The sequence below is a fragment of the Excalfactoria chinensis genome, chromosome 11 (assembly GCF_039878825.1).
Source record: "Excalfactoria chinensis isolate bCotChi1 chromosome 11, bCotChi1.hap2, whole genome shotgun sequence".
NCBI classification, from domain to species: domain Eukaryota; kingdom Metazoa; phylum Chordata; class Aves; order Galliformes; family Phasianidae; genus Excalfactoria; species Excalfactoria chinensis.
This window is the reverse complement of record NC_092835.1, coordinates 6,645,776-6,668,114: the sequence shown is the minus strand read 5'-3', so window position 1 is coordinate 6,668,114 and position 22,339 is coordinate 6,645,776. Positions and strand designations below refer to the sequence as shown.

General features: G+C 34.7%; 1 protein-coding gene across 4 annotated transcripts in view; it reads left to right on the top strand.

Moving 5' to 3' along the window:
• Positions 1 to 22,339, top strand: part of CDH8 (cadherin 8) — a 140,415-nt gene that overhangs the window by 84,636 nt on the left and 33,440 nt on the right. For all 4 annotated transcript variants that reach the window (XR_011904968.1, XM_072346171.1, XM_072346172.1 and 1 more), the window contains exons 8-10: positions 2,221 to 2,474; positions 6,016 to 6,152; positions 22,188 to 22,309. Coding sequence is in view for 3 of the 4 variants with exons in the window: in XM_072346171.1 (XP_072202272.1) it covers positions 2,221 to 2,474; positions 6,016 to 6,152; positions 22,188 to 22,309 (513 nt within the window). In the remaining variant the exon portion in view is untranslated. The remainder of the gene's footprint in view (positions 1 to 2,220; positions 2,475 to 6,015; positions 6,153 to 22,187; positions 22,310 to 22,339) is intronic.

Sequence of the window (22,339 nt, the reverse complement as noted above, 5' to 3'; positions counted from 1 at the left end):
GGAATAGTGATTTCAGTGAACCTTATCAAGTTTAAAATGAGAACTGGCAAATTTGGGCCCAAGGAAAAACCACATCTCTGTCTCCTTTTTTAATGCTTGCACAGTCTTGATGTACTTGAGGTGTGGTATTTATGTGTACAAAACCAAAGGGGCATGCAATTGTATATATAAATATTGTGGGATACAGCAAATCTAGAACACAATGTGGCTAGTAAAGTCAATGATGCAGTAATTGCAGGATTGATTTTTCTTATTTTCTGGTGAAGGAGAGGAGAGCAGTTACTCATGCTGTGTTCTAAGGAGGGATTTGAGTGTAAGTCATAATGCTGCTATGGAGGGTTTTAAACATGTAGCGTAGAGCACTGTAAATGATTCCTTGTTTTAAATAAATAAAACTAAGTGGAAAAGAAAACATGACATTCCAAGGGAAAAAAGAGGAATCCAATGAGTACCACTAATGAATATTCAAGTTTTATCTGTGATTAAAGAGGTCAGACAGATGAGCTGTCAGAATCTTATGTTTTGTGATTCTCAGTGAGGAGGTTAGCACCCTAGAAGAATAATAAAATGGTGTATATTTATCTAAATTTAGATCTGTTTTCCTAAAGAGTAAATCATGATATACATCCCTGATCTTCCTTAATGTGATTTATTGTATGTTGTGGCCTCCTTTGTAAACTAAAGCAATTAGCCTTTTGCCCCAGTTACCCAGACTTTATTTTATACGACATCTCTCAGATAATGTTGTTTCATATATTCATTTTGACAGCAATTATCATTTTGGTTCTACTGCAGCAGGTGATGTATGTAGGGTACTGGTCACCAATAGAATTTCTCCAGCATAAATTTGTGGGTTTTAGACAATTTGGACTAAATTTTCAATACAATAGTCTGATTAAGAATGGCTACATGCATTTAGGCTCACATGAAATGCAATTAAAGAAATGATACAGGAGCTTTGATAGGCAAATTGTGAATATGCTGATTTATAAGTCACAATTCATAAGTATTAAGACTTGCTAATTTAAGACCTGCTGAAGAAGCGTGGTTTTCTCATGTTTACTAGAGGTTGGGAGAAAGAGCAAATCCCATTAGACCTTGATTCATACCTGAAAAAAAAAATAAATCAACAAAATTCAAAAGTACACATATTTAATGCTTCGACAGAAAGAGATTTGCTATTCCTATTTGTGTTCTTGCTGATATTTGCATTGCAGATTCAGAGTTTCTATGTCTTTTTCTTTCTATCCCTGGGACATTGTAATGCAAATCTTAATATCTTTCCAGTGCTTGGCAATTTGCATCTTTGAAACTTGAATCATTGTGAGGCACAAGAGAATTATATACTGAATATACTGGTGTGCTTCAAGATACAAATGTGAATCTCCTATAATGAAAACTTCTATAATTCAGAACCATTGCAGATTTGGTTTTTATTTGGTATCTCGTTTCTTTAAATCCACTGTGTTTTCATCTTCTGTGTTTTAATATTTAGCTGTAAAATAGTGAAAACAGTGGTGACATGGCAGGTATATTGGTAGAACAAAATAATCAGTTTTATGTTTCTCCCTTTGAAAAAAATGTAAGATAAAGAAATAGGAATTGCTACTGTTGGAAGAAATTCCTGAGAGATGTCTGTCTCATTTACCCCTATAAACAGAAATGTGGAGTTATCTGAAGTGCAATAATACTGAAATACATGCTTATATGATTAGCTCTAAGTTTTTCCATTTGATGCATAATTCCATCATGTCCAACAAATAACTGCTAGATATTTGCATTTCTCATGTAGTTCTGGAAATAATTAAATATTTATTCCTCATTGAGATAATATCTTGTATACTGTATTGTCTTATCTTCAACTAACAAAGCACTGATTAAAAGCACGATTATTATGCAAGACACATCATCACCAACAAATTTGCTCTATTTATCTGGTACGTAATTGTAGTGGTATCATTCATGAAAGAGAGTATTGTGGTAAATTTATTGTGAAAAGCAAGAAAACAGTCTCTTGTTTCCTTTGAGGCTGGTTAATAAACATATATCAATATATGCCAAGAAAATTTGCAGGTTGAATTTCTGGGAGTGGGAAGTGCTTGCATACAAACTCACTGAATGTGCTTAAATGCACATAACTTTCATCCATCAGCATTATATTAATTTGCTCTTTCTCTGTGGCCATTAGTAAAAGACATTTATCTTTGTCATTCTTAACAGCCTCTGGACTTTGAGACCAAAAAATCCTATACTCTGAAGGTAGAAGCAGCCAACATTCATATTGATCCTCGCTTCATCAGTGGAGGACCTTTCAAGGATACAGCAACAGTAAAAATTGTAGTAGAGGATGCTGATGAGCCACCAATCTTTTCATCACCTACATACCTACTGGAAGTGCATGAAAATGCTGCTATTAACTCTGTGATTGGCCAGGTGACAGCCCATGACCCTGATGTGTCTTCCAGTCCTATAAGGTAGTGCCACTCTAAAGTTCTCATAGAAAAACCTGCTGGCAGAATACTAAGTATATTTTTCTACACACTGTATTTATGATGCTGTTCTCCCTCTGTTTTCATTCTGTAAAATACTTGTATAGGATTTTATCACCTCATGAAGTTAGACTTATCAGTTTGTATCATTTTCAAAATCACTAAAATACTTCTTTCTACACAAATAACTTTATCAAGCAGTAGGAATGCAATGAAATTAAGAAATAAGGAGTAAGAGGTCTGATTTTCAATGTATTTATTTTAAATAACCTGCTAGTTTCTACACTAACAATACTGAGTTTTTTCCTTGCAGCTGTAAGACTGTAAAACCATACTCAGTATTCATTTGACTAAACTCTGCTTTGTTTTTGTTAGAGGAAATCAGAAATTATGTTGCCCATATGACTTTTACATCTTCAGTTTGTGATATTTCCCTTTTTTGACCTAGCTTGAACAAAATCTATTATTCCAGTTTCATCAGACCAGTGTCTCATTTCCATGATAACACCTTTTGCCCTCTCATTTTGTTAAACAGTGATGTGATGTAACCAAACCATATTTTACTTCCTATGCAGAGTACTTCTAAAAGCATTATGAAACCAAACACCAAAGCATCATATTAATAGTAAAAGTAGATCTGGATAAAAAAAGGTGTACAAATGTGGTTAATAATTGGTTAGTAGTCTTATTCCAGCATATGCATTTCAGAAGCATGTGGTGTTGTGTGCTCCAGGCTCACCTCTTACCAAATACCGACTACCAGCATCTCTCTTGAGGAAGGGACACACAGTGAATTCAGCTGAGCTACTTGTAGGGCTTTGCTGCTGTTTAGTAAGGGTGGTAAATTCTGGCTTATTGTGTAATAAGGCTTGAAAGTTTATCATCTATTAGCATACAGATCTATTGATTCCAGAAGTGTTTATTTCATGTTTCTGTTGTTATTTTACAACCATGGTCTTTTTATCTGTAGTAAATTATCTTGGATAAAGCATGATCCTAGTGCATAGCATAAAGCATGAGTAATAATCTTTCCTCCTATACTGTCTCTGCCCTCCTATAAATCACTGCCTTTCAGTGTCTTTCTCTGTGGAGAGATAAGCTTCACAGTGGCAGGTTTTCCCCATTCATATTGGAAGAGATTACATCTTTGGCAGTAGTGGATCATTTTCTTAATTCACAGCAGTCTTTAAAAACCTGGATTCGATATTTTCTGCCTTCCTAACGGTGCAGCCGTTTATCTATCACTAAGTAGCATGTCCTGTCTTCCTGTCATTAACTAACAGTGATGATTAAACACTGATAGGGTATCAGTCTTCTGATTCAAATCTCAGTATGTGCAGCAAAAATAGTTTCTGTTCTTATTTACATTCGTGCAAATAAAGAATAGACCAAACTAAGTCATAAGAGCAGTATTAATAATGCAGAAGGACTAAGAATCACTTTAAGTTTTCAGTTAAACCACTTTGGAGTTGTTCCTATAATTGCCACACCGGATCCATAAACTAACTGAAACTTCTCAATAACTTGTGCTGGTTTTATGGCAATTCAAAAGCAGATATTATTTCCCAGGATATTCTCTCATTTTTAGAGAAATGTAGATTTTATATTTAGCTTATGGATCTGACAATATGCTTCCATTAAAAAGAGTTATAATACAATTAGCATGGAAAGGAACTTCAAATGTATTATTAGTTTTCCCACGTTTATGACTTGGCAGATTTTTAATTTAATTTTATTTTATTTTATTTTGTACAAAATGTTTATCAAATTGAAATCAGGAGAGGGTTTTACCTCTTCGTGGCCTTGTAAACCTGAGTAACTGATGTTACAAAAGTTTCTTTTTGAGTGCTGTTTTTTGCAATGTGAATAAATACTGTTGGGATGAGATGAAGTGCAATATAACAAACTCATAGGTCTTCTGCTCACACTTCTTGTAACTTCAGAAAACGTACTGCAGGAAGACTGTGAATGGAAGTTTAAAAAGGTATTGATTCTTGGAGAAAAAATGTGTCTTACCCCAATGGAATTTACATCAAGCCCAGGTCAACTAAATCACATATAAGCGTTTCATGTTTTTTTTTCATTTATGGAATGGAAGAATTTCATAAAAGTCTGGTACCAGAGCTGTGATCATCATTTCTGCAGCCTTACATGAACTGCAAGAACTAAAAGATTAGATTTAAGTAATGAGAGCTTAAAAATAATTATCTCAATTGCTGTTTTTGTCTTATTTTCTTGAATGAAATTTTAGACCTGTAAGTTTAAACATATAATTCTGTGCAATATTTTGTACTAACCTTACTAGTATCACAATTTTCGCTTGTAATACGCAAATGGGACATAAGGAGACATTAAAGTAAGGTTAAGACACATCTTCAAGTAAGTTTGCCTAAGGTTAGGCACCTGCAGTTTATTACTCCACAGAAGTGACCTCATTTTCAGAACTGCTGAGAATGGCACAGTTTGTATTAAACTGTTGAGTACTGAGTATGTGAGGTTGACTAGAAAATCAGTTTACTCAAATGTCCAAATCTGTGTGTGCCCAGCTTTAGGCACATACATTTCAAATTAGACTTCATATTTTTTATCATACTTTTTTTTTATACAACACCTCATTTTTATGAGTAAAATCTGTTCTTCTGAGAGTTTAAAAGCAGAAAACTTCACTGTGTGGCAAATCACACTTCCTAGTTAGATGGGGGTTTCATTCTTAAGTCCTATCACACCTTTCCAGTCTGGTTATGCTAGCCTTGCTAATAAGCACAATCTTTAAACACTTACACTATAACTTTAATTTTTGAAAGTGAGTTGTATTTAACCAAGTGCATTACACAGACATCTAAATGTAACATTTTTCATCCCTGTTTCAGCTGTATAATTTACCTGGGAATTTACATACAAAATCTGACTATGTGTCAGATCAAACTTGTTTTCTTAAAAATCAGTGATGCCAGTCTATAAACAATCACTCCTTCAGCATTTGAAGTGTTCTACATATGAGCAGTGATTTGCTGACTGACTTCTGCCCATGGACCCACTTGATTTGTAACCAGATCATTCGTATGGTGGTTAGTTCTCACATCATTAATCTGAAATTTATTATTAAAATAATGTTATTCAACCTTTTCAAAAGTAACCGTGAAGTCCACCATTTTTGTGTGCTTAATGCATTACACTTGAAATTATCAGGAGTTACTGTGAAATGCCATAGAAACCATCTAATAAATGTGATGGATTATGTAATTAACTCTTGATCAGCACTGTTTTTCAAAGATGTTACCTATTGAACTTGAGGGCATTTTATGACCTTCATACTGGTTCCATACAGCTAATCACTCCTTGGGCAATAATTAATAATTTTTTTTAGTCTGAGTTTGTCATATTGTCTTATAAATTATTATTCTCTTGAACTTCTCAATCCATTTGGCTATAAAAATGCAGATCTCAGGGGGCTCCATAAAATGTATTGTGATTGTGTGGATTCATTAACTTCATTAAGTAGATTACAGGGATGTCTGTTTTGCAGGTTTTCCATTGATCGTCATACTGACCTTGAGAGACAGTTCAACATTAATGCAGAAGATGGAAAAATAACTTTGGCAACACCACTCGACAGAGAAACAAATACGTGGCACAATATAACGATTGTAGCTACTGAAACTAGTAAGTATTAGTGTATTCTGAAGTTCTGTTGGTTTTATTCCATTACTTCTAATAGTGTGTGAAAAGTGAAACACTGAATTTGTAAGTGCAATCTTTTTTTTTTTTTTAAGAAAACTTAATTTTTTGCTGAAGTTCCATTTCTTTTACTCTTCCAAACTGCACTTGTTTCAATGAATAAACTGCATAGAGTTTGAAGAGATACATTATGACATTTGTAGAGGTTTTACAGGGTAAATGAGGAAACCACATCACAGTGAGTTATTATAAGACAGAAGAATTAAAGCTTTGCTATTTTGTAAGTAGAGTGTAGACTCAACCCAGAGGTTCTTTACACTGAAAATATTTTGTTTGAATACAGTAAATGATTAAGCATGTGGGTAATAGTGAATGAAAGTAGCTCTTTGATGCCTCTGAATAAATTTACTCATACACAGTCATAAACAAGAACACATATTGTTGAGACTAGTGAGTATGCCCAAGCCAGTGCATGAGCCAGGGGAGTCACCCTGCCTAGGAATGTGGGTCCTAGATTTCTAATCAAGAAGAGTTCTTGATTAATTTATGCTGTTGGCTGGATCTGATGAGCCAACATAATTTATTATTAATATTAGATCTGTATTTTAGACTATAAATTTGGCAGTCATAGTGCAGAAAAAAAAAGATTCTGGATGTAGGTCTGTCATCTGTCTGAAACATAAATAAGAAAATATTTCTGCTTAAGTATCTATTCGGCAATCAATATATATAAATGCATAATTCCCATAAGTACATGCACCCTTGACACATTGTTGTAAGAATATTTGTCTTTAAAGCTTGAGGAACTCTGCTGCTAATTCTTGCATATAGAAAACAAGATGATTTTGGTGCTTTCTTTTCACACAGAGTACCTTTTTTTGTGTATATAGTGTTATTATCCAAAACTTTTGGTTCTGAGTATCACAGTGCTGTACCTATGCACGTATGAATGAATGGGAGAATAAAAGGTGGTTACTTGGCCCATACTGGATCATTACTTTTCCAATACTTTTCTCTGGTTCTTGCTTTTAAATACAAACATGTTAAGAATCTGTGAGGGATAACTGAAATGCATGCATATATGAGAAAGATTTGTTTGAATATAAAAGAAGCTCTCCAATTATAACCTCTGTAAATAGTGTTCTACCTTAATAGTCTATGCATTTCAGTGCTAATAGTGCAATATTACAAACAGTGCCCCAATAATTACTATTAAATGTTGTTGGTAAACACTACCTTGATAAATTTGTGATAAGACTGGCAGGAAAACCAAGGCAAGACAGTAAATCTAATTGCATAAAGAAAGCAAGCAAGCTCCAGTGTTTCACAACTAGCAGCTTAACAATTGCCAAGTTGATATCAAGCCACTTAATAATTCAGCTGGTTTTAAAGGAGAAAGGTAGAAAAATCTCCATACCAGTTTTCTCAAGACTTGAGCAGTCTCAAATTGTAGGATTTACCAATTGCACCAAGAGCAGAATTATTGGTCTGTGATTCAAATCTTTTGAGACATCAGAAGATGTGAAGTAATTCTACATTTTATTTGCTTCTGAGAGTCTAAGAAGGAAAAAATGAAAAGAATTTTTCAAGAAACTAATCCAGTTCTCTTCTTTGACCTGCCTCATATATTTGTGTATCAGAACAAAGCTAACACAATTCCACTTTTCTAAGCCAGATCAGAATCAAGTCTGCCTGTTACTCCTTCAGATTTTAAAAATGTGATTGTATTTAAGAATCATGTAAGAAATCAGCCTCATCATTAAACTTTGTGGAGGCCTCAGCTCCTATCAGTGTTGTAAAATTGCTACGTTTCAGACTGGCCATGAAAATAATAATGCCAATCTAGTGCTAAGCTTTCAAGTTCCTGCTCGTGACTGGATTGATGGAGCTGGGTTTTTACTGTTGTATTGGTTTTGTTTTGATATTCCTAACATGATTATCTGACATTTACATAAAACAAGAGCTGAATTTCATAGCCTGCTATGTCTGCTTCTTTAAGAGACAATATTATAAACTCATAATGCAGAAACTAAATGTGTTCATAGAATTGTCAAGCAGGGTAAAATGGTCATTTTCATGTTTTTTTTTACAACACAGTAATAAGCAAGATCTCTGTTATAAAATAGCAGAAATCAGTTTAAGGCAGATACAAGCAGCAAATGAAAATGCAAACTGTGCCATTTCTGTGCTTTTACTGAGTGTAATATTAATGTACTGCTTATCTCTTCCATTAAAATAAATATATCGCTATCATTCATACAGGAGCATTTTCTCTTCCTAACCAAGCTGCTGTCCAGATTTAGTTGAGGGCTCACCTGTATTCATGTGGGCAATGACTGGGCCATTTCACAGCTGCTTACCAGTCATAAGTAGTGATATTTTTTTCATCATGATTGCCAACACGGTGGAATACATCTTGATTATCAACACTTTCATAGACACCAAGTTTTGCCACAAATTAAATCACTTTCTTGGAATTTTGTGTAGGTACATTGCCTGCACCTATATTTCTGCCTTAAGTGGAAGAAAGATCCTTGAAGTTTTCTGCTGTCACCATTACAGAGTTATTCTTTTCTATCAGCCCCCAGCCACCATCCTGAATTGGAATCTTTCTGGATAAGATTGGTCTGGGTTGACTGAGATAACTTCTGCATTTTCACTTCACTTGAGGATGGAGAGATTCAGATTCAGATAATTTTAAATGTTACTTTATTTTAATCTTTCTGAGTGCCCAGAAGGTAATCTAAACCTTCCTTGTCTAGCAAAACTAGGAGCAGAAACATGAAAGCATGAGCTAATTGGGACTTTTCAGTGTAATATTTAGCAGTCAAAAAAATGAATTAGTTTATTTTCATTTACAAGAAGAACGTTTCCTATTCACAGGAACATTCTAGCTCTAATTCAAATATTATTTGTGCTTTTAGAGTCACTTATAGTATTACCTTCATATTCTGAGACCTGTGCAAAGTGATACATTTCGGAGGGTGGCATTTCCCTGTTTTCACTTTCCAATCACTGAAAGACTCCTAGCCTCTGTGAAGTGGTTTCTAATTGCTTTCATTGTATAGAATCATAGAATCATTTGAGTATGAAGGGACCTTTAAATGTCATCTAGTCCAATTCCCCTGCAATAAACAGGGACAACTACAGCTCCATCAGGTTCTCAGAGCCCCATCCAGCCTGACCTTGTGTGTCTGCAGGGATGAGGAATCCATCATCTGTCTGGGCAACCTTTGCCAGTGCCTCATTACCCTCATAATAAAAAATCTTACAACCAGTATAAAACTCCCCTGCTTTAGGTTGAAACCATTTCCCACTGTCCTATTACAACAGTCCCTCCTAAGGAGTCTTTCCCCTTCTTTCTTATAGCCTTCATTTATATAATGAAAGGCAACTATCAGGTTTCCCCAGAGCTTTCTCTTCTCTATGCTGAGTAGCCTTAGATCTTTCAGTCTGCCCTTGTAAAGGTGTTCCAATCCTTGGATCATTTTTGTCGCCTTCCTCTGGATGTGCTCCAGCAGATCCATGTATCTCCTGTGGACAACACAGCTGGACACAGTACTCCAGGTGAGGTCTCACCAGTGCAAAGCAGAGGACAGGAACACCTCCTTTGACCTACTGGCCATGGGTTTTTTTGTGCACTTCACCCCCAATTATGTCATTGATGATGATATTAAAGAGCACTGGCCACAGTACTCAACCCTGAGGGGCACAACTTGTCACTGATCTCCATGTATGCAAGTTAATGCTTACGTAGTGATGTTAAAAGACCCTTGATGTCTTCAAAAAATCACTCTGAAATGCAACTTAGAATTCACTGAAGAAATCCACAAATTAATGCTTATGGCAGTAGAGATTCTGGAAATTATTAAACCTTTGAATTGATTCTTAAATTTTCTTTCTGCGTTGGCATGCAGCCAAGTTTACTCTGCTAAAGTGGAGTGTGAGTGTCTAAGAGATCACAGCCTCCATGAAACAGACCCATTTGCAAAATGACTCTTCCTCAGAACATACTTTTTGGTCTGTGGATGTGAGAGGTGAGCTTTGTTTTCTGTCACTGACTGGATTTTAAATACTGAATGAATTTGATTTTTCTTTGTTGTTGTTATATGGTTGAGACTTATATGACTGAAGGCTAAGGAGCTTACAGTTGTTTGCCGTAGTTCTGAAGTTTTCTTAGCTGGATGCTTGAGAGAATGATGAATGGATAAAGCCTTACTTTGTAAGTCAGGGCTGAATCTGCTTCTCTTATGTTTGGGCCCTTTGGAGCTAAGTCCCAAACAGAGAACAAATCTGTGGGCATTCACAAGTATGCTCTGAATTGTAGTGCAGTAGGAATGAATGATTAACTTACATACATTTCTTTTGTTGTCTTTTTTTTTTTTTTTTTTTTTTTTTCCTCTTTAAATGTATGTTTGTGTACAAAAGCATATCACGTTCTTGTTATTTGGTACTTTTTTGAAATGGAATTTCTGACAGCCAGGAAAGTCTAGCATAAAGTGAGGATCCGTGTAGTCAGATGTAAGCCCATTCATCAGAACACATAAATGCAGTTTTTAGTTTCTATAAGGTACAATTATAGCTGTAACTACTGTTCACATTGACATGCTTGTGTTGCTTGCATTAACTGGTTGGCAATTTTGCTGGGCAGTGAAGCAGAGCAGAGTTCAAGCTGAGCTAACCTTCTCAGTATTCTCTCAGGTTCTTGTATAGGTTTTGCAGTACTTATGGAGTTACGTGCTGTCAATGGTTCTCAGCTACTAAAGGAAAATCAAATAGACATGATTTATTTATTAGAACATTTTTTGCTACAGTTTGCACAGATTCTGAATGGAGTTAATTCAGATCATTCAAGGTATCAAATTCTCATACATGCATAAAGCATATAGTGATTATACTCTGTCAACTTTATTCCTCCAGCTCCATGGATTCCCATTTCCATTAACAGCTACATTGCAGATATTTCCTTAGTGTCCTCACTGGGTTACAAATTAAAAGTAAGGAAATGCCCTATACTTCAGTGATTTCTGGTTAATTGATATATCAAAAGCAACAATAAGTGGAGAAGTAATGTAGTTTGAAACTAAAGCCAAGACTTATCCCAGAAGAGCTAACTTAGGCAAGAGAGATGCGTATTAGTAACAGAATACTATTGCATTAATATTCCTCCAACTTAAATATGAATGTCCTGATATTTGCATTTTCATCCCTCTTGAACTTTGTCTGATTTCTGCTTGATACGGGATTCTTTTTAATTCTTTTTTTAAGTGTGCCAGAGTGCATCCATTATTAACAATGTTTACCTGAGGTTCTCTTTTAAAAGTGAAGTAATCTTTTTCTCAAGTACCACGCAGTGGAAATTTATTGAATAATATCACAGGTTTAACAAGAAGAATCTCCTAAACATATTCCAGTTTGTAGTCTGTGAGGTTTGTGAAAAGCACACCAACAAATTGCAGGAATCATAGCTCACAAACTTTAAAGAGATCTAAATGATGATACCTCCGAATTTCCCAAGCTTTCTGGTGTAGCACTGACTGGACTGTTTGAGTCTGGTGTTTTCTTCCCCTCCTTCTTCTTACCATTTGCAGTACCGGATTCCTTCAATTGCATTCAGTCCAAATCTCTGTAACAGTTTATGAGATACACCACTGTGAACATACTCAAGTATGGACAGGCTCTTTTATAATTAGTATAGACTCCAGCCTTTTCAGATATAGCAGGAGATAGAGGGATGAAATGTGCATCCATTTGAGCTGTTTCATCAGGTTACACAAAGGCTCTTCAAGAATTTCTCTTTTCTCACACATGCACAGACATGCAACAAATCAGTCACCAGGGGAATTCCAAGCCTAATGCAGAACTGCATGGGAGAAGATATTTGTTAGCCTAAAGCAATGCTTTTAGCCAGGTTGTAAATCTATGAATGAGGGTTTCTAATTGAATTTCTGTTTTCCTTATACTCCAGACAGTGTAGTCATGGAGCTATTATTTTGATGTTGATTGACTGCGTTTATCAAGAAAACCTTGCTATTCGGCTATGCTTGTCAAACAAAAAGCACGCCACTGGCTTGTTAGAGTCCATCTCTGTCCACCAATGTGGTTGGCAAAGTACCAGAGCTGCCACAACTAGTGGAAGTTTGGTGAATTTTTAATCAAAGCAGAGAGTGAAAATATGGACAAAATCTTGAAATGGAAATGGTGATTTGACCATATAAAATATTTTCCAAGCATGGAGAATAGGAATCTCAAGGACAAAGCTGTGGGTTCTATTTCACAAAGGTAATTACCCATATACCAACTGCATTCTTTTGAAATGAAGAAGTATGAGGCAATTTTATCACGTAATGGGAAAGGGCATAAAGCCAAGAAGACTTTTTATGGTTTACCAAGAATATAAATGCAATAATTGAATCATCGCCCAGCACATGCTCTAATAAAGTTATCTACATTGTATATTACCTAAAAAAATACAAAAGCAATAATTAAAAAGAAAAAGAGACATAATTACTCTTTAGAATAAGCCTTCAGCTATGATGTATTTAAGTGCCATGAATACCTTTGCTCATGCTTTCATTTATTTTATTTAGCCTTTTATTGTAAAAATGACTATAGGCATTTTTAGCAGTAATTCTAACATTTTAAGGAATTACTTTTGAGTATTATATAATTACCTCTAATTTAGAACTGAGTAAATTTCAGTTAGTTTTAGAAAGATAAGGAAATAAGCCATTATGGAGATATAAACAGGTGAATCTCAGGAATTGTGTAGAATTATGCAGTGGCTTAGGTTGGAAGAGACCTTAAAGATGAACTGGTTCCAATCTCCCTGCCTTGGACTGGATGTCAGCCACCAGATCAGGCTGCTCAGGGTCCCACCTAACCTGGCTTTGAGGTCCCCCAGCGATGGGTCATCTACAACTTGACTGGGCAGCCTGTGCCACAGTCTCACCAACCTCTGAGCAAGGAATATTAACCTTTTTCGCTTTACCTTTTTGTTTCTCACTTACTGGAATTCAGACTAGATGATTCGTTGTTTTTGCACTAACAGAGTCTAGTACAGTGGTTTTTATTCATTGGCATGTAAATAGAGGACTGTACCGAACTCCACAGGTTCCATTGGGTTGCAGAGAATTAGTCAGTGGAGGGATGGCATGATGTGTAATTTGCTGCTCTCAGCTATTAAAGTGCATTAAGACACACAGCAAGCTTTCCAATCAGTGTTTTTCATAGCTCATGAATGGCAGTAGGTAGGATCCACATGGATAATAGTATAGGAGTGGCCATATTATGAAGGAATATGAATAGGAAAAGGAATAGGAAAGCAGGGCACTAATGAGACAGTCTGTATATAGACTCATTGATTTAGGATGTAGAATTAAAATTCAAGTACAAGGAACAAAATAAAAGATTGCAACCTCTGATTTCAGAGATAAGAATGTAAAGCAGCTGCTTCCAAGCAGAATGTGACTGTATCTAAAATCTACTGTTTTTTCCTGTATGACTGAAGTATGAGAGCAAGTCAGAGTAGATGTTTTAAAGTAGATCTTGGTTTAGTCAATCTTCTTTAAGAACACTTTTTTCTAGAATAAAAGGTCAGGGAAGCATGATTTGAGCTCCTAGTGAAGCTGCTGGGTGGCAATGATGGTTTTGTTGGGCTGAAAAACAGGATTTGTAAAGATGCCTACTGATACGTTAGTGAGATCTTTTTGCCATTGGTGTGCAGGTAAAAATTGTTTGATTCTGAACCTGATATAATATCAGCACATCTAGCAAAGTTTTATCCATGAAGGAAACATAAAATCAGTAAAATAGGACTGCTGAGAAATAAATACCATCTCTGAAAATGATGAAATTTAAATACTTCTGTAATAAAGACGTGTATGATAAAAAGTTTTGTTAAAGCATTTTGATGTTTTGTCTAAGAGTAAGAAAGAGAGGGCTTTCATTTAAACTATTAGTTATTATGCTTTAATAATGAAATCATTTAAAATAAAAATCCTCAAATATTCCGAACATCCTCAATCAGTCTGCTTATTGTTGTTATTATTGCTGCTAGTCATTATAAGATTTCAAAGCTAATTATAATTGACAATAAGACCTTACATTTCTGAGTCAATATTTTATAACATTTTAATATGCATGATGCATTAGCATATTAACAATGTAATTGCTATAGAGTGTGGGCCAGATTCCTGACTGTTCTATGCTAGTGCAGCTCTCTTGATTAACTTGGAATCAAGCAAATCTTTTGTCTTCAGCTCTTTTTCAGTTTGCTTCCAGCCTGTTTGCTGGTTTGTTTTTTGAGACTGATCCTATCCTGTTACTCAGTAGTACCGTATTTTCTGGACATGTTCTCAATGTGATATTTATAAATGAAAACTTAGAACTTTCTAGGAAAGATTTACCATTACACCACCTCAGAAGTTCTGAAATCTTAATTACTTTGTGGTGTGGTGATCCATAAGAAGCAAAGATCTAGCAGTCTTTCCATTGTTCTGTTGCTATTGGAAGTTTACATAATAAAGGTAGCGGAAAGGTGTAGTTTCCTGTTGTCTTCTTCTTTTGTCCTTACTGATAGCTGCCAAAAAGATGAAGGAAAAAAACTATTCAGAAGCTTTTAGTGAGCTCTGCCTTCTGTTACAGTAATGGGACTGTAAAATTGTTCTATGAAGTTGCAGATGCATCCAGAGATCACAGTTGTGGTTAGTTTTGCTGTTGCTTATTCCTGAAGTGACTTATAATGTTAAATAAACTTGATTTTTCTTTTATTTACATTGCTTTTGAAGAAAAAAAGGTGTAACTTCAAACATTTCTACCTTGCCTTTCTTTATGGCTTGCAAGTCCGCTGTTAATAATTGTTAAGACATAGACCATATTTTTAGTTTCTGTACTCCTAATAGTTCACCACTTAGATACGTAACACAGTTAATTTAGTGAAAGTGGCGTAATTGCAAACTACTGCCTGACTTGCATCCTCAAAAGAAAAAACAATTCTCAGCAGTGCAATACGGGTTGTTTTCTGCCAACAGTTGTTTCTGCATGGTTTCTGGATAGATGTGTGGGTGGAAGGATGTTGGCAGTGTACACTTTTTTCCCTAAGGATTTATTTAGGATCTGTGAATAAAGCAGCATTGTTTCCATTGTCATATACCTGACTCGACTGTAGCAGCTTCCAATACAACCCACTCAAGCAGCTATACTAATAATTTATTTTGAATTATGTATTTGTTTACTCACATTGATGTGTCATATATATCTTGATTATGTGTCATGGTGAGTATAAAGCTCACTGTGGTCAAAATTAGGTATGCAGAAGAACAGTCTCTAAGGACGTGCTGTTTGCAAGCAGAGCTTCTGACAAAAGACAAGTACCTGTAATTGCTACTCAAATATTGAAAAGGGGCTACAGGTCCTGGTAAGGATGCCCCTTCTAAATCTCTTTTCAAGCCTTACCCCATCGCTTTGTTCCCCTCAATTTACTAACTGCCTTTCTCTCCTAGTGCTTCTCCAATGCATTCTAATCATGCTGTTATGCAGTATGTAGATTACATGTAATTAGGACTCATGTTACCTTGTACATCTAATATTCACTTTGTCTTCTAGGGTTTTCATTACAAAGTCTGAGAAAAAATAGAGGTGATTTTTCACTGGATTTTTCAAAACACAAATATTGTGATTTAAGGGAGCTCACCATTCAGTGTGATTTGTGATAACATGTAATTTGAATTTCTGGGTTCTTGGATTTGTTGGAGAGTTGCATAGGCTTGGCATTTCCCTCCAACACTTAGGTGAATATGATTTAGTTTTGTATCAGGTGTTTACTTCAGCTCCTTTAGGGACAAAATTACAGCTCACTTACTATGGCCTCTTTTCTCTGTCACACTGAAGCAGCAGATAACTTTTCCTCTCTTAACTTGCCTGCTAAATTACAATGTTTTTTCATTTCCTCTTACAGCTAGGGTAGAAGAGACCCTCTTCACAACTGTAAACTTTATTTGAGTGTAGCTTTGCCATTCTAAGTTAGTTTTCCTTTCCCAAGGCTTTTTTTTTTTTTTTTTTTTTTTTTTTTAATCTATATCTGTACATTCAAAGAAGACAATGTCATTCATACACACCAAGCAAAATATAATACTTCTACAAAAAATTACGAACATTTCCCAGTTTTGCAAATGGATCTTTCAATTTACAGAGGGTCAGAGGTAATTATGTAGTAACTATGTGTTAGGCTGCTGAATAACTGTGCAGCTTAATGGTATGAAAAAGAACAAAGAGGTTGCATTTGAATACCAAATTATAGCCTACCTTCAGTTACGCAAAATGGGAGCTAACTGATTCCATCAATACATAAATAATATACTGATATTTTTAAAAGCATTGTTTGATACAGAGGATACAGTTTTATAGATTTTTGATATTAACAGAGTACCCAGTTGAGGTCATGGTTTTAATTTAAAATGTATTTAAATTTGAAATCTTATATTATTTAAAATGTAGGAAATAGGTAATGTAATGTAGTGTAAGGAAATGTAATTAAACATAAGGACTGGATTGAGCTTCTAGAGTAGAAGAGAGCTGATTAACATCAGCAGAAGTGGAATCAGGTCTTGAAGTGAAAGGGAAAAGCAAATACAAATGCAGCCAGTTTGAATTACTTGGCTACTGCAATAGCAAGCAAAGAACTCTGCACTCTGTTAGGTGAATGTCACAGATAAGAAAATGATCTGTTTGGTCTTTTTGCAGACATGTTTCATTTTTCTGCAAATTCGTGTTAACTGCTTCAAATGTTCTGTTTGTTATGGGCTATATTAAATAATTTTTGTCTTATATGCAGGAAAAAAAAAAAAAAAAAAAAAAAAAAAAAAAAAAAAAAAAGCCCACAGAAAATGGAAGTGAAGACTTTGTCTGAACTAGGCCTGAAGAATATGAATTTCTATATATATCAATTTCTGTCATGGCTTTTGCATCTATCACAGATATTTTTCTCTTTGTTTTTGTGTTAGAGTCAAGCCTTAAGTGTAATATGGCCTTTTATCCCAAGCCATACATTTACGTATTGATTAAAGTAGGTAGGTGGCCTATCTTAGATACTCTTTACAGATGGAGTTATTGAGTTCTGGAAACCTTTTAACCATATATTCAGCTTTGAAGTCATTTACTTGAAAATGTGCTCTGTCCTCAGTTTCCCTTTCTCCTTGTCCTCCTTTCCAGGATATGCAGTCAAAATACACTTCTCACATGTTAGCTGGATGGCCATCCTTGATTTGTTCATAGCCGTGAAACAAATGCATTTTCTGACTATTTTACCCAGCAAAGAGGTAGAGAAGTAAAAAAAAAAAAAAAAAGAAGAAAAGAAGGAAGGAGGCAGAGGTGTTGAGCAAATTCTTGGTTAAACTTGCAACAGTTTATCAGTGATGAAATAGAAGCAGAATTTAATGTAGCTTTGTTCTTGAGTTATTCTTTTTTTTTTTTTTTTTTTCTTTTGGAGACCAGAAGAAATAAACTGAGGGATCTATTGAAAGGTGAAAAGACTTTTGAATACCATTGTTATTTTTCTTCTGAAGAATGACTTATGGAATAAGTCTGATAAATATGTTTCACATCTTTTTCCTTCTCCCTCCCTCCTACACATTTGTACAGGCAGCATTTCACCACAATCTGTACTCCTCTAGTATGTCCCAGTGTGCTGAAATAAGTATAAATTGAAGATTAATTCTGAAGAAGATCTTGTTTCTTGTCTCCGTTTACAGAAGCCATTCTACTATGCATTGATACGATGTATGCCTATATGGATATTCAACAACTCTCAGTATATTCTCATTCTTTAAAAAGTTAAGAATTCTGTGAGAGGTTTGAAATCTACATGGAGACCCATTTGCCATTTGTTTGTTTGTTTTATGGTTTGGTGGTTACATTTTATCCTAATTGAGAAAGAGCTTATGGTGTCCGGTCTTCTAAAAAGAAATGACGCCAATTAGTGTTGTTTTTTTCCTGACAATTTCAGAGTCTGTTTCAGGCAGTCTCTTTTGAATCAGATCATTACGCAACGCTTCAGACAAATGAGCACAGCTTTTCCTGCAGTAGGTGATTTCAACAGTTAAACATCAACACAAATAAAATTTCTGTTGCACAGTATTATCTCTGCTTCTCGGGATACTTGAAGTTAGACTTGTCAGTTTTATATGGCAAAAGAATTGTTAGAAGCTGCTCTATTACAGAGATAAAGGACTGTACAAAGAAAGCAACAACTTAAAAACATAAAGATAAATTTGTCCTGCATTTGGGTTGTGTTACTAATGCCACTGAATAAAACTTTGATGAAGGCTTGGGGAATAGAACAGTTAAAATACGACTTAATAAGTTTGAAGTATGAGAGATATAAAACAAGTGCTGTTGTTTTTATTAAGTCGGTGATGCAGATTTTGTTTTGATTTCTCTGTTAGAACGAGGACTTCTAATTTAAAATATTATTAGAGTAGAAATTTCACTGAATCAGAGAAGCATGAAATAACCATTTCCAAGCCATATGATGATAATAATACTAATAAAAGAAGTGTTATTATGCAGGAGTCTACTTTTATACAGGTACTTAATTTTAGTTAAAATGCAAGACGGTTTATGACTTTTTAAAGAGAACCTTGATGTGATTTTGAGTGCTTTAATTAAATGAGGGAAAAGTGGATCAAACTGGATTTCCTTTTGTTAAATAAATGATGAACTTACATTATTTTGGCAGACAATAATTCTGTTTCTTAATGAGCACTGCTTTCTAAGACCAGTGGCTATCAAGTATAGATATGCTTAATATCTTTAGATATTTTACCACAATGTTCTAAACTTTCCAACCAAGCTTTTTCTTCTCAGGTGACAGTCCCAGTGATTTACATGTACTGCAAGTCCAAAGATAGGTCTCTAAGCTATGCATCGCCATAAATACAGATGATGAAGTCTTTACAAATTCAGTTAGTTTATTAAGAGATAATGTCTCTAACTTGATACGCTTTGCAACTTCAGTAACCAGTTTTCCTGTCTGCCAGAAAAAAGATTTGGTCTAATTCTAAATTTTGATGATTTTGTGACTCAATGGAAAAAATAAACAAGATATTAGATTTTAAGAAGTAGTTGAAATTTAATTTTGTTGTTACTTTAGAATAGAATTGACTCTCCATTCACAAATAAGGAAATTTTCTGAGCATTGAATCCTGAGCAGTGTGAAGACAAGCTGTATATGATGGCAAGGATCTAGCATTGCCTTTCCTCAGTCATTGCGGGGGATATGTAGGTGTGTGCTTTAGATTACAGGTTTCCAACCTTTTTGCTTGCCTGAGCCACACCAGGTGAAGAGGAATTGTCTTGAGATGCAGTACAGTGGATGCATATTTTATTTCTGTATGTATTTTATTAAAACATAAAGAAAAGAGAACAACAAAACCATAAAACTAGAGGGATGTTTGACCTTGTTTTTGTGAAACTAATGCATCAGTCTGCTTCAGTGGAAGGGGCTGAAATTCTTAGTGAGCTCTCAAAGTGTTTTACTGCTTCAAACTTTGCAGACATTTTCAGTTTGAAAACAGGCAGGTGAAACCATTTCATCTTGTCAGTGCTTGGCCATTACTTGCCATAATACATATATTTAGGGTGATTTTTCTTTACTGTGATTCTTATTTAATTATTAATTAATTTTCATTTAGCAAGAAGTGAATGACTATTGAAAATATTGCAATGACAAAATAATATTAAGTGTTCAGTGTTGTGGGCAGTACAGGCAGTAGGTAAAATTTCCCTCTCTTTCTTAACAATAAACTTCATCATAATCACCAGAACCCTAATAGGTAATGGTTATCCCCTTGTTCAGAGATTTCCAAACCAGTTGGGTCTCACTTGTGTTCAGTAAATTATTTTTTTAAATGAATTCTCATCAAGTTTCTAATTATAATATCTTTAAATTTAATGTTTGTATTTCTGATGAAAGACAAACATTTTGGGGGCAGTCACAAGAGACATGAATAATTTCTTTAGAAGCTTATCTAATTAATTACATTTCTCTGTAATGTCTTTAAAATTTGAACTGCCATCATTTCATTAATTTAGATAAAAGCAAATCTTTAGTGTCTAAATATGACACTAGTGCTGAGAATTCTGATAAGCTGGAGATTCATTGTATTTTTATCAAGATTTTCTAAAGTGTTTTATATTTAAGTTTCTTGATTTGCATATTAATGTTTATTTAATTGCATAAACACTCACTTTACCTGTTAATAAGGAAAATCATATCATGTGAAACTGACATAAATATTACCCTTAAAGTGTTTAGATAGGGATTTCTTTTTCTTCTGTGACACATCTCTTTCTAAATTGAAACTTGACAGTCCTTTGACTGGGAAGCACTTTAAGTTTGATGTCTTATAATCTTGCCTATCCAATATGGATAGAATTCAAGTATTTCCATCTATCTAGAAAATATATAGAGCTAGAGAGTTTTATATTATTTAAAATTAATGCTAATAGGGCGATTGAAATTTACACAAATTTAGATTTATGGGTGAAGCCTCAAAATGATGTCTGTTTTTAACAAGGAAGAAAAGGATGCGAGTGGTAGGATATGATTAGGCTACAGTACAAATAACTTGAATCAAAACCACAGAAAATACACAATGTATCCTGTGGTCTTTCCTTTAGTCATCTCTACAAATTGTGGAGCTGCTACAAGTCACATCACCAGCCTCCAGCCGACTGGCATCGCCTAACCTACTTCTGTTTTTTAACACTTATTGTTATAGTTATATTGAATGTAAATTAATATCAACTTCTGTCTTGCCCCCTCCCCCCCCCCCCCCCCCCCCTCCCTGCCAAATTAATGCTGTCTTCTCCTAAGCCATTTCTGCACTGAAACCCAAATGGATTGCTAAGTTGTCACAACTGTACATGCATTAATAGTCTGACTTAATATGGGCGCTTTCTTGCCTGAGGTAAGAATTCAGGCAAAAGCACATAGTTAAATAACAAGTCTAACCTACAGTTTAATTTGCAGTATGCAATTATTAGAGTCGTTGATGATAATACCAAGATATTGTGGATATTGTGTTTGTAAAACAATATTCAGTAAGAGATGGATTTTGAAGCCAGGATTGGATTACTAGTAAATGTATGCATGTCCTGTTGAACGTTTTTTGAGTCTTTGGATCACCTCAGTTTTAAAGGAGTTCATGTATTTGCTTTTTGATGAAAACTCATAAAATCTAAAATATTTATTAATAATCCCTTAAAATGATTATGTTGAACTGGAGGAAAGACACTAGAGTGTGACTGTGAAATTTCTTCAAAGTAGAATGTGAACTGTTGCATTAGCTTTTATTTCCTTACAGCTTAATAAGATTATTCTACTCTGCAATGATAAACTTCTTTATGCAAAGTAGCTTTACACTACAAATTATGAGACTTTACTTTGGTGAAGAAAGAAGTTCCCAAGTCATTTTCTTGGATAGCTGTAGATGAATTAAAACATTTCCCATATCCAAAGTGCAATCTAGTTTTACCTATGTCAATCTGCAGTTCCTTTCTTTGCTGCATGTTTGCACATTAATAGTATTTATAATGAAGAAATAATAAATGTTCAGTCAGAACAACTAATAGAGTAAAGCGTTCTGTGCTCTGTGGAAGATAAACAAAGAAATAAATCTATGTTGTTTACGGCCTTCCCTTTTCCATGTATAATGGACTTTATCAATAAAACGATACAAACTTCATCAAAGAAAAATCTTACCAATTTAGTCCAAGAAAGGTCTTCATGGAGATAATCTCCAACAAATGCTGTTTGCAGTAGGGATGTATTTATTCTTTTCAGCCACAAAATACTGGCCATCCTTCTTTATCTCATGCTCCAACTCTATGATCCATTACAGATAAGACAACTCAATTAAGAAAGGACAAAAAAAATATGGTTTCTAGTTAAGAATTTATATATAAAACCCAAGTAAAATATACTTACCTTACCTTTTATGCTATGATTTCTTTTCTTAGGGAACCACAGTCAAGTGTCCCGGGTGCCTGTTACTATCAAAGTTCTTGATGTAAATGACAACGCTCCTGAGTTTGCATCAGAGCATGAAGCCTTTTTATGTGAGAATGGGAAGCCTGGACAAGTAAATATCTCCATGTTTTTTATGTTGTAT